This window comes from Rhinatrema bivittatum, chromosome 9, assembly GCF_901001135.1.
Source record: "Rhinatrema bivittatum chromosome 9, aRhiBiv1.1, whole genome shotgun sequence".
NCBI lineage: Eukaryota > Metazoa > Chordata > Amphibia > Gymnophiona > Rhinatrematidae > Rhinatrema > Rhinatrema bivittatum.
The window spans coordinates 89,991,586-90,006,323 of NC_042623.1; the positions used below are offsets into that span (position 1 = coordinate 89,991,586).

Consider the following 14,738-nt stretch of genomic DNA (forward strand, 5'->3'; position numbering starts at 1 on the left):
TACTTTTAGCCACATTGAAGGAAGGCCAATTTTCAGTCAAGCTATTTTACCTGGGTAAATATCTTTAAAATTGCTCTCTTAAGATATTTTCTTTTCATAATAGGGGAGATTTGACCTGCAGTGAGATTGACTTGTTTTAGGCTTGCTTGATATTAGTGATATCACATTTATGTATTATGATGTATTTTGCATATAATTACACAAGTGTTTACATGCTGGAACATCCTAGGACACTACCGTATGACATCCAGCTCTCATGCTGGCACTATGTTAAGGCTGCTGATGCATATGTGCACCATAATGCATTCCTACAATGTCGTAGGATGGTACAAATGTATCTGGAAAATTTTCACATATATTATAAGGTCCAATGAGGTTTATTGCTTTGCAAACAATGCATTCTTAGAATAGGCCTGAACAGGCCAAACATTATTAAACAGTTCTCGTATAATGTTTCCATTTCAACTTTCAGCTCTCAAATAAAAGTACTCAGAAGAGATAAAAACAAAACCTTTATTATTTCAAAGCATACCTGGTTGGTGATAAGAAAAGGAGTGGGTGAAATACATTGCTTTAAAAAAAGAACATATTGCACTATATTATAAACATGTTACAGCTCTCCTTGGCTAATTTGATTCATATAAGTCAGCAAGCTGTAACCAAACAGGCAATGCAAATGTCATGTACCTTTGTACGTGTGTCACCGTGGTTAGGAAAGCTGCTGCATTTAGTGCATTACAAATTATATCAAAATCTAAGCATGAATGGTAATTAAATAGTTACAAAAGTTGCAGCATCAAAAATATAAACATTTAAATTTATGAGAAAGTGCATATTTCATTTAAGATAGGGAAAAAAAAAAGCCTAACCAACTGTACTACAAGTCTAAGTGACAAGCAAGGAGAAGGAGGCAAAACAAAACCGTTTGACAACATAAACACAAAAAAAAAAAAAAAGTCAAAATAAGAAAAATATCCCTTAAAAAAGTAAATGATAAATGCAATTGTGTCAATATCAAAATGCAAAATTCTATACCTATTAAAAGACTCAAAAACCCAAAACAAAAGATAAAATTATAAAAGCAAATAACAACATGGTAGAAAGTTTAAGGTTAAGTCAGCTTGGAATGTTTGCAGAGCTTGAGGTTAAGACCTGCAATCCCACCCCTGAGTAACCAAATTGCTTCTCAAGGCTTACAAAAGGAATCTCTGGAAACACCACCTTGTTCCCAGCAATTCAAGAGTTGTTGAGTTGAGCAGGATTCCTGGTGGGAAATCTGTAAAGTCTTGCTTTTGAAATAAGTTGCATGTATACTTGTTAAAGCAAAGAAACTGAGCACCTGCAAATTCTAATCTTGGACACAATCTGTGTGAGTAATGTGACCAGAACCTGGGTATGTCAGCTTGGAATTGAAACTCCTGTTGTATAAAGTCCTTTGAAGTAATTGGACTTGTGTTTAGGATAAAATCTGCTACACATAAGCCAGTACATTACTGTTATGTTGCTGTTTTGAATAAAGCCAAGCCTGAAACACTAAAAGATTGTGGTTTGCAATAGCAAAGGCACCAAATTTGACTTGCAGGCATGTCACCCAAATTTGGGCATCTTGGGACTTTAAACTGACGTTCTGAATGGAAAGAGACTCATGTTACTGGGACGTTGTGTGTGTCTGTGTCCCAGTAACATTTCTGTTTGGTGCCCTATTGACACAAACGTTTGAGGATATGTCAGGAAGAACTTGAGGATTCTGAATTAGGTGTTTTTTTTTTGGAAGTCCAGATATGTATGGACTGTGCACACATGGCCTGGAAAATAGGCTGGGCTAGTTTTGAGTGAAATGTCTTGTTTTTAATTCTTTATTTTTCACTTTTTTTTGCTTTCCATTGCGTTGTTGGCGTTTTTATATTTGTATCTCTTTGTTTTGACTGTTGAATCCTTTAATTGATTATATTTACATTATTTTATTAACAGTTTTGTTTTTATCACTTTTTTTTTATTCAAGGGTTTTTTTTTTCATTTTGACCACTTTATATGTTGTTTTTATATCAAAGTGCCAGTGTATACAGTACTAAATCAGCTTGGACTGCCATTGATTTAGATAATTCACCTAGTATTTAAAGATAATTTATCAAGAGTTCCATATTTTGTTATGCTTTATATTTCATTGTCAAAGTTGCTAACACTATAATAGTTTGAAAGTTCTTCCTCCTTAGCTAGTGCCACCATTCTGAATTACAGTAAATTGGGGGCACTGCTGCATTCATCTTTTTGCAAACTCCGTACAATCATCATCATGATATACAAAAGAATCTGGCATGAGCAAGGGAAGATTAGACTCAGGCAAGGAGATATTTTCTGTTAAACAATGCATGCCAGATTGATAGCTCAGTGTAAAGTGCTGTGAAGAACTGCCATATGGAGGATCTGGATTTGATTCCCAGGTCAGATTCTTGTTCCCCTGGACTGGCCGGGGCTGTGGATGCAATGGAGGTAGTGTTCACAGCCAGGGTTGGTTCTTTCGTTAGGCAAATGATGTGGTCGCCTAGGGCACTACAATTTTGGGAGGGTAGGGGAAACCACCCAGAAACATTCAGGTGCTGTCTACCCACTTTTGAGGCACAGCCTCACAAGAGAGATGGGAATCGAAACCGGGTAGTTGTGAGGGGTGGAGACAGAAAGCTAGGTGGGTAGGGGAGTTGTGGAGCGAGGGTGTTAGGGAGGTGGAGAGGGAGAGGGTGCTGGGCAGATGAAAGTGGAGTACAGCAAGGATTCAGGGCATGTAGGGGTGGAGGGAAAGAAGATGCTAGACATTGAAAAAGAGGTTTGGGTGATGCTGGTGTGCTCAGCAGGGAATGAAGGGAAGAAGAGAGGAGAGATGCTGGACAGAGGAATAGAGAGAAAGGATGCTGGGCACTGTGTACAGAGGCCAAAAGGATGGGGGATCCAGGACTTGGTAAAGGGTTTGAGGTGGATGCTGAGCAGGGTGAGAGAGGGGGATGCTGTGCTAGAGTTGCTGCCAATAGGCAGGTGTGTATGGAGGAGGGCACAAGATTACAGGTTCACCTAGGTTGCCTAATACCCTTGCACCAACCCTGTTCACTCACTCAATGTTGACAGCTAATGGGTTCATGTTAGCCAGGTTACAGAAGAAGCTGTAATCTCTGACCCCCTGGAGAAAGCCTTTTGCTGTGATGACTGGGTTGAGCCGGGGGTTGCAGATGGATATAAAAATAGGGGAAAACATCCCTGGGTACTTGCAAATGAAAGCTCATGGCTTTGTAGCCTAATAAAGGCTGGGAATGGATGAGCTGTAAGTCTGAAAGGGGAGAAGGAAACTGGTAAAACAAAAACAAACAAACCATAAGGTGTATGGATATAATAAAACAAACAAACAAACAACATATATAGGGCATAAAAGAAAGGCAACCAACAAATATACCCAAACAGGAAGCAACAGAGGCAAGAAATATGCACGTTGAGATTTTGAGGAATATAGCTGGTATTGCTGTTTGAAAAATAGAACATCACGTAAAAAAAACAACATACAGAGAAAGCAATAGCTCATTGTTAAGTAAAAAATGAAGTTTCTATGTGCACAAATTATTTAAGGGTTTTTTTTTTAAACATGAACATATCCTGCATAGATAATTATGTAGCCTTTAGTGCTAATAATTTTACTTTCTTTAATGTGTCACTAATCTTCAGCTAAGAATTCAGCAATTTGAAAGCTTTAAGTAAAACCAATAGGTCATTTATACAATGCTAAATATACACAGTGGCAAACAGGTTTATTAATTAAAATGCAAGGCTAAATTAAGTGATGCACAAGATTAGGTAAATTGACTTGAAAGAGGGATTCAGGTTACAGTGAGTTCAATTATGTTTAAATAGAGGAAGGTTCATATTCCTTGAAAATGTACAACTTTCAAAAGATTTCTGCTATACATATAAAATGGGAAAAACAGAGGTGAAGGGGCCTAAGTCAATTTATGTAATAATGACCAATATGGCCGCATTTCTTGACAATGGACTATCCTGTGGAAGTTGAGGGACCATGGCTGATCCTGGAACTTTTCCCAATTGCTATACTTGGAGTCAGGAAGCACGGTTTTGCAGTGAGCAGCAGAGCTGGCCTCAGATGCCTCTGGATCTTTATGGACCGATTACAGTACTATAACCAGAAGAGGGCTAGGTAAGAATTTCTAGTGTTCTTTCAACCCAGCCAACTACATAACCAAATAAACTACCAGGTAATGATAATGAACCACAACCCCCCCTTATATCATTATTGCTGGTGAAACCACCTCCGTACAAGAAATTCTAGACCAAGTGAAAGTTAGGCAAGACCTTGCATAAATTTTGAAAGTTTGAGAATTATCATGATGATCTTTAAGGAGCTACAGAAGTAAGCTAAATGTTATGTGTTGACCAATCTAACTGCAGAATCCTGTTTTGATGTTCTAAATTGCTCCTATAAGGATTCATTTATAAACTGATCTTGCGAGGCATCTCAGATTATGAATGCAGTCAATAGGAAAGAGAGGACAGTATTCAAAAACTAAGGTTGGGGGAGAGGGGATTGGAGAATCACCAGATTTCAATCAGGAACATTATTTGTCAATTCTCTCTTCCAAGATCGGTGGTTTTTACCCTGGAGTTATTCTGGCCCTCTCTCAGCTGGTAATCTTAATCTTCTCAATTATCTTTTCCATTAGTGACAGCATAGATCCTGACGCATCCAGAAGCAGAAAACAGCAGGAGAAAAGTAATCACGTAAACAAAAAAAAGCCAGAAAATCATAGAAGGGGCTGAAAAATGAGAGAATCTGCAATTTGATTGTGCATTCACTTTTTCAGTAGCCTTGGTAATGTGTGTGATGGGTAAGATATCCAGCTCAACTAGTGATTGCTGGCTACATCAAGGCTGGAGTAATTATTATAGCACCACTACTAACTGTGAATGTGATATTATTATGTGCTAGGAACCATTCTGTTGAATATGGCAATAATAAGTGGAGATTAACTAAGGTTTTTTTTTTTTTTCCATTCTGTGTCTATCGGGGAATAAAAACAGCTTAGTGAATCCAACTTCAAAATAGGAAAAAACATAAGAATGTGGGTCATAGAATATACAAAACCCAGTCAAGAACATTACAGATGAAAAGCATAGCACCCAAAAGAGAAGGCACAGATCATAATTAACCATGAATAAAGCTGACAGTCATATGCACACCCACTTGCTAGCTCCTCTAAGTTAACAGGCCTCAGTAATCCTCTTTCCCGTTTAAAAAAAAAAAAAAAATCACTGTAAATTTAATAATTCCATATAAAGAAACTTTGCTGTGCCCAAGTTTTGGCCATGAGCAAGCCTGCGTATGACTGCACACTTTCTTTCACTGTTGCTTGTGATCTATGCCTTCTCATTTGGATTTCATCTTTGATGATCCAGAACGAGTTTTGTATATTCTCATTTTTCTCTATTGTTATTGCCAGAAGAATAAACATGTTTGTCTGGTATATGCCTCTTGATTAATAATGTATAAAAAAATATAAGGGTCCTTTTGGTTTTATTTTTTAATTAATTATTCTTTGGTCCAATATGTGACTTTTTATGCACGTTTGATCTAACTGCACAACAAAGTGTACCATTAAATACTACACATTTGTTCCCAAAGAACCCTTCTGCCCACACCACCCCCCCTTTTAAAATCAATTATCTTGAAAGTGAGTTTGTTAAGATGACATTAAGAAATGTATTCTCTCTTCAAACCAATCATTTTAACAAATGCAGTTTGGAAATAAAGAGTTGCATTTCAGTTTGTGAAACGGTACAAAACCACCTAGGCCAACAGGAGCATTAGGGTTTTTCAGTCTTGGTCCAAGCGTATACTGACTGATGAGAAGCAGCTTCCCATACTTCTGAACAACGGTGCGATGAATCCATCTGTCATGGTCTTCCAGATAGTCTGCACAGAAGGCAAGACCATTAAACAGGTCTTCACAAAAGGCATTACGATCCTGGAGGAGAGAAAAAAAACGGAACATTTTAGGTTTCCGTCCCATGCAAAACATTTAACAGCTACCAGCTAACGATGACATAAGTTAACTAGCTGCACTGTATAACACAGAATTACAACTGATTGACTATGGTAATGAGGCATGGCTTCATCCTGGAAACTTGGACTGAACTGAGGGCTCTGTGTGAAAATGTCTAATCCTGCCATGCAAGAGTGAATCTCAGTGTCTATTCCCCATTAATTTCTCTTACTGAGGTCTACCTTAAGGTTCTGTGTAAATCTGCTCTATAAAAAAATCAAAGGTTTTATGCTTTCTGGTTGTGTTGAGAGAACATTATGTGGTGGTAGAGCTGTGCACACTGCATTCATTTTTCAGTTCATGTATGTTTCTGCCATATAGACTTGAGAACTGTGGCAAAAACCATGGTTCCTTGTTAAAATTTGTTAGCATGGATTGTTAGAGCATCTGCAGTTTTCTTTGCTTCATGATGTCACAAGCAGAGATGCTTAAAGAAGCCCTCATTCTGCATCAGGGATGTCTATCACTTATAACAGGCCAGCTGGAAAGTAACTTATATTGTAAGTTTCTTAATATGTTTCTGTGAATAGTCTTGTATGACACTGCACAAACTTCTACACTATTAAGATACATTTGTAGTAAACGGCAAACCCTTTTATAGATTCTTCAACTCCACACTGGAATGTGTTTGAATATTTTTTTTATTTAAAAAGATTTATATGCTTGAAATAAAATATGCTAACTTAAATGCAATAAAAAATGCTAAGACCTTAAACTAGAGTTTCATGAGTAAGAGAGGAAGGTTCCCTAATTTAAAAAAACCCCTCTCTCACAACATTAAGATTCTGATATTCAGGACTAGCCGTTGAAATATGGCTTGCTCCTGCGACTGTCATCACATAAAAAGAAGCAAAGTTTAAGCTGAGGAAAAGGCATCAACTTTGGCTCAACTGTGTCTAGCTATGAACCAGAAACAAGACCGTTTGCACAGAGCATTTTTCTTATAGGCACAAAAAGAGAGACATCGTGTCATGTATCTGGTCCACAGTAACTAAGGAAAGCTTCATTCACTGCCCACTTAGAAAGCACTACATGTGCAACAAAGCTCTGATATAAAATGGCTGCCTTAAAGCAAGATGAGAATGCAGTAGGGAAGGCCATTCCTTCCTTTTATATTTAAATAACTTTGGGGCCAATGCACTAAAGTGCATTAAAAATCAACCATTAAAGCACTGATTGTAATGTATGCATTAGCAGGCCGGTTAATGCACAATGTATTAAAAGGAATAAAGTCTTTAAAGCATTGTGCGTTAAAAGCCATTTTTTTGGATTAATACTACTGATAATGCAAAAACTTTATACACCTCTGGGAAATTGTTTGCATTAACGGTGGCATCAATACAAATGTGTTAACTCAAATTTTGCTAACCTTTGGTAATTTTAAATGAGCCAATTAGCATATTTTGGCATCTAATTAGTTCATTTAAATATTTGAGTTCACACATCTAATGGTCATGTAAAGATGAGAATGGATGCACTAAAATACTTTAACTTTCCATGTGTTAACACACATCATACTGCATTTAACATGCATTAACAGGAATGCACTTTAGTACATTGTCCCCTTCATTAGGAAAGAGTTGGAAGTGCCGCCACTTAATATATTTATATGTTTGTTGACCGAAAGAAGACCCAGAGATCCATTGAGTTAAGCCGCTTTCTACCTGTGTAAGAGCTGTCCCACTTAGACACAGTTTTCCATGGTATATGGCGATTTGTCATTCCACACATTTTGTTTGGATTGAGGGGAATGCTCTTAGCAATATAAGACAAAATATTGATTAATTTAGGTTTACTGTTCTATTTTACAGTGGTAGATAAGATGTTTACTGTGTGTATCTTGCATCTTGTATGTATATACTGTGGGCATCATTCTCTCAATCCTCAACTCCATCAAGTTTATGAAGCAAGCATACAATTTCGCATATGCTACTGATTCTGGTCCAAGTGCTGCTTTGGGCTAAACATTTCTACTTTGAATTTACACTGCAAAGTGAGCAGGCAGCAAGTATGTATCATTGCTGCACTGCAGCATTAACTAATCATAAGAACATAAGAAATGCCATGTTGGGTCAGACCGAGGTGAATCAAGTCCAGTATTCTGTCTCCAACAGCGACCAGTCTCGGTCATGGGTACCCATCAGATCCCCAATAGTTGCTCTTTTTCATATATCACATTCCCAAGGATAAGCAATGGCTTTCCTAGATCTACATGGCTGATAACAGTTTATGGACTTTTCCTTCAGGAATTTGTATAGTCCTCTTTTCAATCCCACTATGTTAGTTGTCCTCCAACAATAGATTCCATAGCTTGATTGTGCGCTGAGTGAAAAAAAAATACTTCCTACGATTTTGTTTTAAATTTGTTGATTGCTAGCTTCATGAAGTGTCCCAGAGTCCTAGCGCTGTTTGAAAGGGTAAATAACAGTTCCCTATTTACCCATTCCACCCCAGTAGGATTTTATCGTTAATTATATCCCCTCTCAGTTGTTTCTTTTTTAAGCTAAAGAGCCCTAATCAGTTTAGCCTCTCTCTATAAAGGAGTGTTTGCAACCCCTTTATAAATTGTTGTCACACTTTATTTATTATGTCTTTTTTGAAATGGGGTGACCAGAACTACACACAATACTCTAGGTGCGGTCACACCATGGATGTAGACAAGGGCATTTATGATATGCTCAGTTTTGTTTTCTATTCCTTTCCAAATAATTCCTAACATTCTATTTGCCTTTTTGACCACTGCCACACATAGAACTGAAGACTGCAAGGTATTGTCCACAAGGACTCCAAGCACCTCTTCCTGGGTGGTGACTCCTAACACAGAACTCAGCATCATATACTTGTGTTTGGGATTATTATTTTTCCAATGTGCATTGCTTTGCACTGTCCATATTAAATTGCATCTGCCATTTAAAAGCCCAGTTTCCTAGTCTTACAAGATCCTTCTGTAATTCTTCACAATCTGCTGCCATTTTAATGACTTGAAACAAATGTGTGTCATCTGCAAATCTGGACAACTCACTCAACATTTCTTTCTCCAGATCATTTCTGAATAAGCTAAATAGCATAGGTCCCAGTACAGACCTCTGGGCACTCCACTAATGACCTTTCTCCATTTGGAAAACTGACCATTTAGTCCTACCCTCTGTTTCCTGTCTTTTATCCAGTTACCAATACACAATAGGATACCGCCTTTGACCGCAAGACCTCCTGATTTCTTGAGGTGTCTTTCATGAGGGACTTTGTCAAATGCCTTCTGAAAATCCATATACACTATATTAACCAGCTCATCTTTGTAAATTGGTAAGGCAAGACTTCCCTTTGCAAAACCCATCTTGACTCTCCCTTATTAAACCATGTCTGTCTATTTCTGTGGTCAGTAATATTGTTTTTAAGAATAGCTTTGATCATTAGACCCGCCATCAACAATAGGTTCACCAGTCTCTAGTTTCCCAGATCACCCCGGAGCCCTTTTTAAATATTGGGGTTGCATTTGCTATCCTCCAGTCTTCAGGTACAATGGATGATTTTAATGATAAGTTACAAATTTTTACTAATAGGTCTGAAATTTCATTTTTTAGTTCCTTCAGAACTCTGGGGTGTATACCATCTGGTCCGGGTGATTTACTACTCTTCAGTTTGTCAATCAGGCCTACCAAATCTTCTAGGTTCACCGTGATTTGATTCAGTCCATCTGAATCATTACCCATGAAAACCTTCTCCATTACGGGTACCTCCCCAACATCCTCTTCAGTAAACACCGAAGCAAAGAAATCATTTAATCTTTCCGCGATGGCCTTATCTTCTCTAAGTGCCCCTTTAACCCCTCGATCATCTAACGGTCCAACTGACTCCCTCACAGGCTTTCTGCTTCGGATATATTTAAAAAAGTTTTTACTGTGAGGTTTTGCCTCTACAGCCAACTTCTTTTCAAATTCTCTCTTAGCCTGTCTTATCAATGTTTTACATTTAACTTGCCAATGTTTATGCTTTATCCTATTTTCTTCTGTTGGATCCTTCTTCCAATTTTTGAATGAAGATCTTTTGGCTAAAATAGCTTCTTTCACCTCCCCTTTTAACCATGCCGGTAATCGTTTTGCCTTCTTTCCACCTTTCTTAATGTGTGGAATACATCTGGACTGTGCTTCTAGAATGGTATTTTTTAACAATGACCACGCCTCTTGAACATTTTTTACTTTTGTAGCTGCTCCTTTGAGTTTTTTTCTAACAATTTTTCTCATTTTATCAAAGTTTCCCTTTTGAAAGTTTAGCACGAGAGCTGTGGATTTGCACACTGTTCCTCTTCCAGTCATTAAATCAAATTTGATCATATTATGATCACTATTGCCAAGCGGCCCCACCACCGTTACCCTCTCTCACCAAGTCCTGTGCTCCACTGAGAATTAGATCTAAAATTGCTCCCTCTCTCGTCGGTTCCTGAACCAATTGCTCCATAAAGCTATCATTTATTCCATCCAGGAACGTTATCTCTCTAGCGTGACCCGATGATACAGTTACCCAGTCAATATTGGGGTAATTGAAGTCTCCCATTATTACTGCACTACCAATTTGGTTAGCTTCCCTAATTTCTCTTAGCATTTCACTGTCCATCTCACCATCTTGACCAGGTGGACGGTAGTATACCCCTATCACTATAGTCTTCCCTGACACACAAGGGATTTCTACCCATAAAGATTCAATTTTGTATTTAGTCTCATGCAGGATGTTTATCCTGTTGGCCATCCCGGACATAAAGCGCCACACCTCCTCCCGAGTGCTCCTCTCTGTCATTACGATATAATTTGTACCCCGGTATAGCATGAATGCTGTTTTCTTGTCAGCTCCAGAATTAAGTATGGATATAAACAGAAATTATTCCACAGTTAGTTCTGAAGTAGTTGGGAGTGGAGTCAGATTAACTAATCCAGAACTGAATACTATAAAGACATCTAAGAGAAGACAGGTCTGTATTTGAAACTAGCATCTCCATATACTGCACCATGAATACAAATCCATTTTTTAATCTAATCTAAATACTATAACACTGCCATTCATTTCTATTCAGGTTATCAAGAGGGGTTTTAAATTGTTTTAATTCTGAATTTCTATAAATTAGAAAATAATTTCAATGCAATATGATTTTATTTTATAGTAGCAATACTAACATGAGTATATTCAAAACTTTTTTTTGGAGTAAAAATGATAGCTACACCAACTAGTGACTTTCCATCACCGATTCACAAGCCTAACGCCTTTGAAATATATGCCTATTAGCCATCCTGACATTCTACATTAGCCCATCCTGATTTAATTTAAGCCATTCAAGATACTGCCTCAGAACTGGAGACTCTAGAATGAAGGGTCACTGGATGAAAGTCAAAAGGGGTAGAATGAGGAGTAATCTAAGGAGGCATTTCTTTACAGAAAGGGTGATAGAGACATGGAGCCTCCCAATGGATATAGTGGAGACAAGGACAGGATATGAATTCTAGCACAGTGTTTGGATTAAGAAAGCATGGGACAAGGACAGGGAATTTCTAAGAGAGTTTGATAGAGACTATAAAACCGAGCAGTTGTGTGGATGGGCAGACTAGATAGGCAATATGGTCTTTTTATTCCATCATGTTTCTATGTATTATAACAGAACTGGTCAAACTGAATTTTAACTGCAATGCAGTGTCATGACAAGGCTTAAAATGCATCTTTTCTTAATTTGTGTTGAAAGGACTATTTCTGGATAAACATATATCTCCTTATATGACACTTTCAATGCATGGACATAAAGGTAAAGAAAAATAAAAAAAAAGATGATACCTTTTTATTTAACTAACTTAATACATTTCTTGGTGCTTTGAACAGAGGGAAAATTTATTTATTTATTTATTTTTAATTTTTATATACCGAAGTTCTTGTATGGACTACAAATCAATCCGGTTTACATAAAACGAAGAACTGCTCAACAGAGAGCGGAGCTTTACATGGAACCGAGGAACATATGGAACAGTATAACTGATTGACAATTTAACATAGTGCTAAATAAAGTAATAATAGTTTAACTGGAAATAAATAAAGCAATATAATATTTTATAAAGACAGTTTAACTGTTTAACGTATCAATAAATATAAATATAAGCAAATCTTTTTCAAACAGGCTGTATTGGAAAGTGGTTTTTTTCTGAAATATGGACCAGAATGAAAGGTCATGTTTCAGGATGAGACCCCCACCCTCAACACACTCCAATTTTCCTGGAACTTTTTATAAATCAGTCGTGTGAACCCATGCTACAGCAGTTTAAGATAATGTTCGCAGAGCCTATGATTACAAGGACATTGGAGTCTAAACTATGTGCCATTCCAGCTTTTATCATGAGCTTGAGCTTTAATATTCCTTGGTCTGCATAGGCGAATGTGAGTGGATCTGGTTTTCATCTGGTTTTCAGGGAGCTTGGACCTACTCTGATTCATTCCTATCCCGTGTTTCATGAAGAACCTTATTCAAAAGAAATGCACAAAATGGCACCCAGACAACACAGATTAGAAATTATATCCCTAAAGCACAGTTAAAAGGAACAAAATTCTAGTTTACATTTTTATTAAGACCTGTCCTTCATTAGTTCTGTCTATATACCTAATGTATATCACATGTAATATATAATGGCTATATGAAGTTATACTTTATTATTCATCCAAACTAGTCAGAGGTTTTTTTGTCTACTGGTCCAAGGGTATTAGGCACCCAAGGTGATACTAAAATCTTACGATCCTTCCCCACCATACATCTGCTACTGGCAGCAGCCAAGGCACATTCAAGGTCCTGTGGCAGCCCTACCCCTCTCCAGGGTTTCCATAGTAACAGGAAGCCTGTTTGTGAGCAGGGAGCAGGGCACCAAAAGGCCTTGAGCATGAAATGGGTGGCTGGAGGCCCTGCTTTGAATTTCTTTTTCAAAGTTGTTTTAAAGCACGCTGCTGCCAGTTGGGATGCTGCCACTTTATTTATTTAATACATTTATATACCGTTTCACCAAGTACAAGAGATGACCGAAGCGGTTTACAATATTTTCAAAGAAAATTAAAAAACGTAAATTTTATACTTTATGTAAGGTAACAGCCAGCTACGAGGTGGAGGAGAGGCCTGGACAGGGGAAAAACTGGAAAAGGGTAATCTGGGGTCTCTTATTCCCCTCCCCTTCAATCTCCCCACTATACTTCTCATGACTTTGATGGAGTGGGATGGGTTGGGAGTAAGTCCCCCCACCCTGCATCTTGAGGGGGGGGGGCAGGGAAAGTGTCCGCCTCCCCCCCCCCCCTTGCTGCCTACAAGCGCCGGAAAGGTAAATCCAGCCCTGTCCCTTCTGTTTATTTGGTTTCAAAGAATGAGCTCCAGGTCTGAGGGTTATCTCATGCAGATAAGCAAAATCTATTTATAATCCCCGAGCACTGAAGTCGAGTACTCCTGATCTTCCTGGTGTTTTAACCATATGCTTAAAATGAGAGAGAAGTCTTGGTAAAAGCAGTCTTTTTGTATTAAAAAGAGAAATAATGGCACCAACTTCTCCATCCCTCTTTAACAAGAGCGGAAGACAAATTGTCACTGATAAGCTACTGCTGCTGACAGCAAAGGACTGCACACAAATGTGACCCAGGTCTTAGCTGGTGACTTGTGCAAAGCCCTGGTTTATGAATTCACATCTCAACACACTGATTTGTTTGTAGTTCTGCTTCTTTCTTCTGAAACTGGCATTACAGAAACACGAAAATGGCATCAGAAGGCATGGTAGAAAGCAAAGTTTGGCTTAAAGTCTCCCAGAAATGGGTTCACTGAATAGCTTTGTTTAGGTTAGATGGTAAACACGGAGTCTGATTAACTGAAATGTGCTAATAATTTTTAAGCATTAACATGTGCTAAAAGCAGTGTCAGCATGCGTAATCCATTTTAAGAATTTTAACAGCAGTTTGAACATGCATTAATTAGCTTGCAAGAGTATTAACATAAAAACCTATGCAGAGGTATTGAAGTGCAAAACTGTACAAAACAGCTAACTACCTAAGAACATAAGAACATGCCATACTGGGTCAGACCAAGGGTCCATCAAGTCCAGCATCCTATTTCCAACAGTGGCCAATCCAGGCCATAAGAACCTGGCAAGTACCCAAAAGCTAAGTCTATTCCATGTTACTGTTGCTAGTAATAGCAGTGGCTATTTTCTAAGTCAAGTTAATTAATATCAGGTAATGGACTTCTCCTCCAAGAACTTATCCAATCCTTTTTTAAACACAGCTACAGGAAAACAGTATGCATTAAAATGTGCAAAGGTGAACACAGATCCAAGGTGTAGTTAGGTTTCTGTGATAACATTAATGCTAGTAAATTAACGTGCTAACACCCATGTTAACATAAAACTCATTAGTACGTCACCAACATGGGCTGTTTACAAGAGCTAATTAACATGCATTAACAGACAATGTTAATGCACTTTAGTACATTGGCCTCAAAGTATTTTGCTTAAAAATACTGAGGCTAATATTCAGTAGGCTGTTTAGTGGAGAAATTATCCATGTAAAGTTAGCCGGATAACTTATCTTGTATAGACAGCGGCATAAATGTCTCGCTGAATATGTTTTCTTAAAGTTATCTGGCTACAT

General features: G+C 37.9%; 1 protein-coding gene across 1 annotated transcript in view; it reads right to left on the reverse strand.

Annotated features, from left to right (window-relative positions):
* Positions 1-495: 495 nt before the first annotated feature.
* The window catches only part of CAV2 (caveolin 2), a 28,518-nt gene continuing 14,275 nt past the window's right edge, over positions 496-14,738 (reverse strand). The window contains exon 3 of the mRNA XM_029615474.1: positions 496-6,017. Coding sequence (XP_029471334.1) covers positions 5,867-6,017 — 151 coding nt within the window. The 3' untranslated portion in view covers positions 496-5,866. The remainder of the gene's footprint in view (positions 6,018-14,738) is intronic.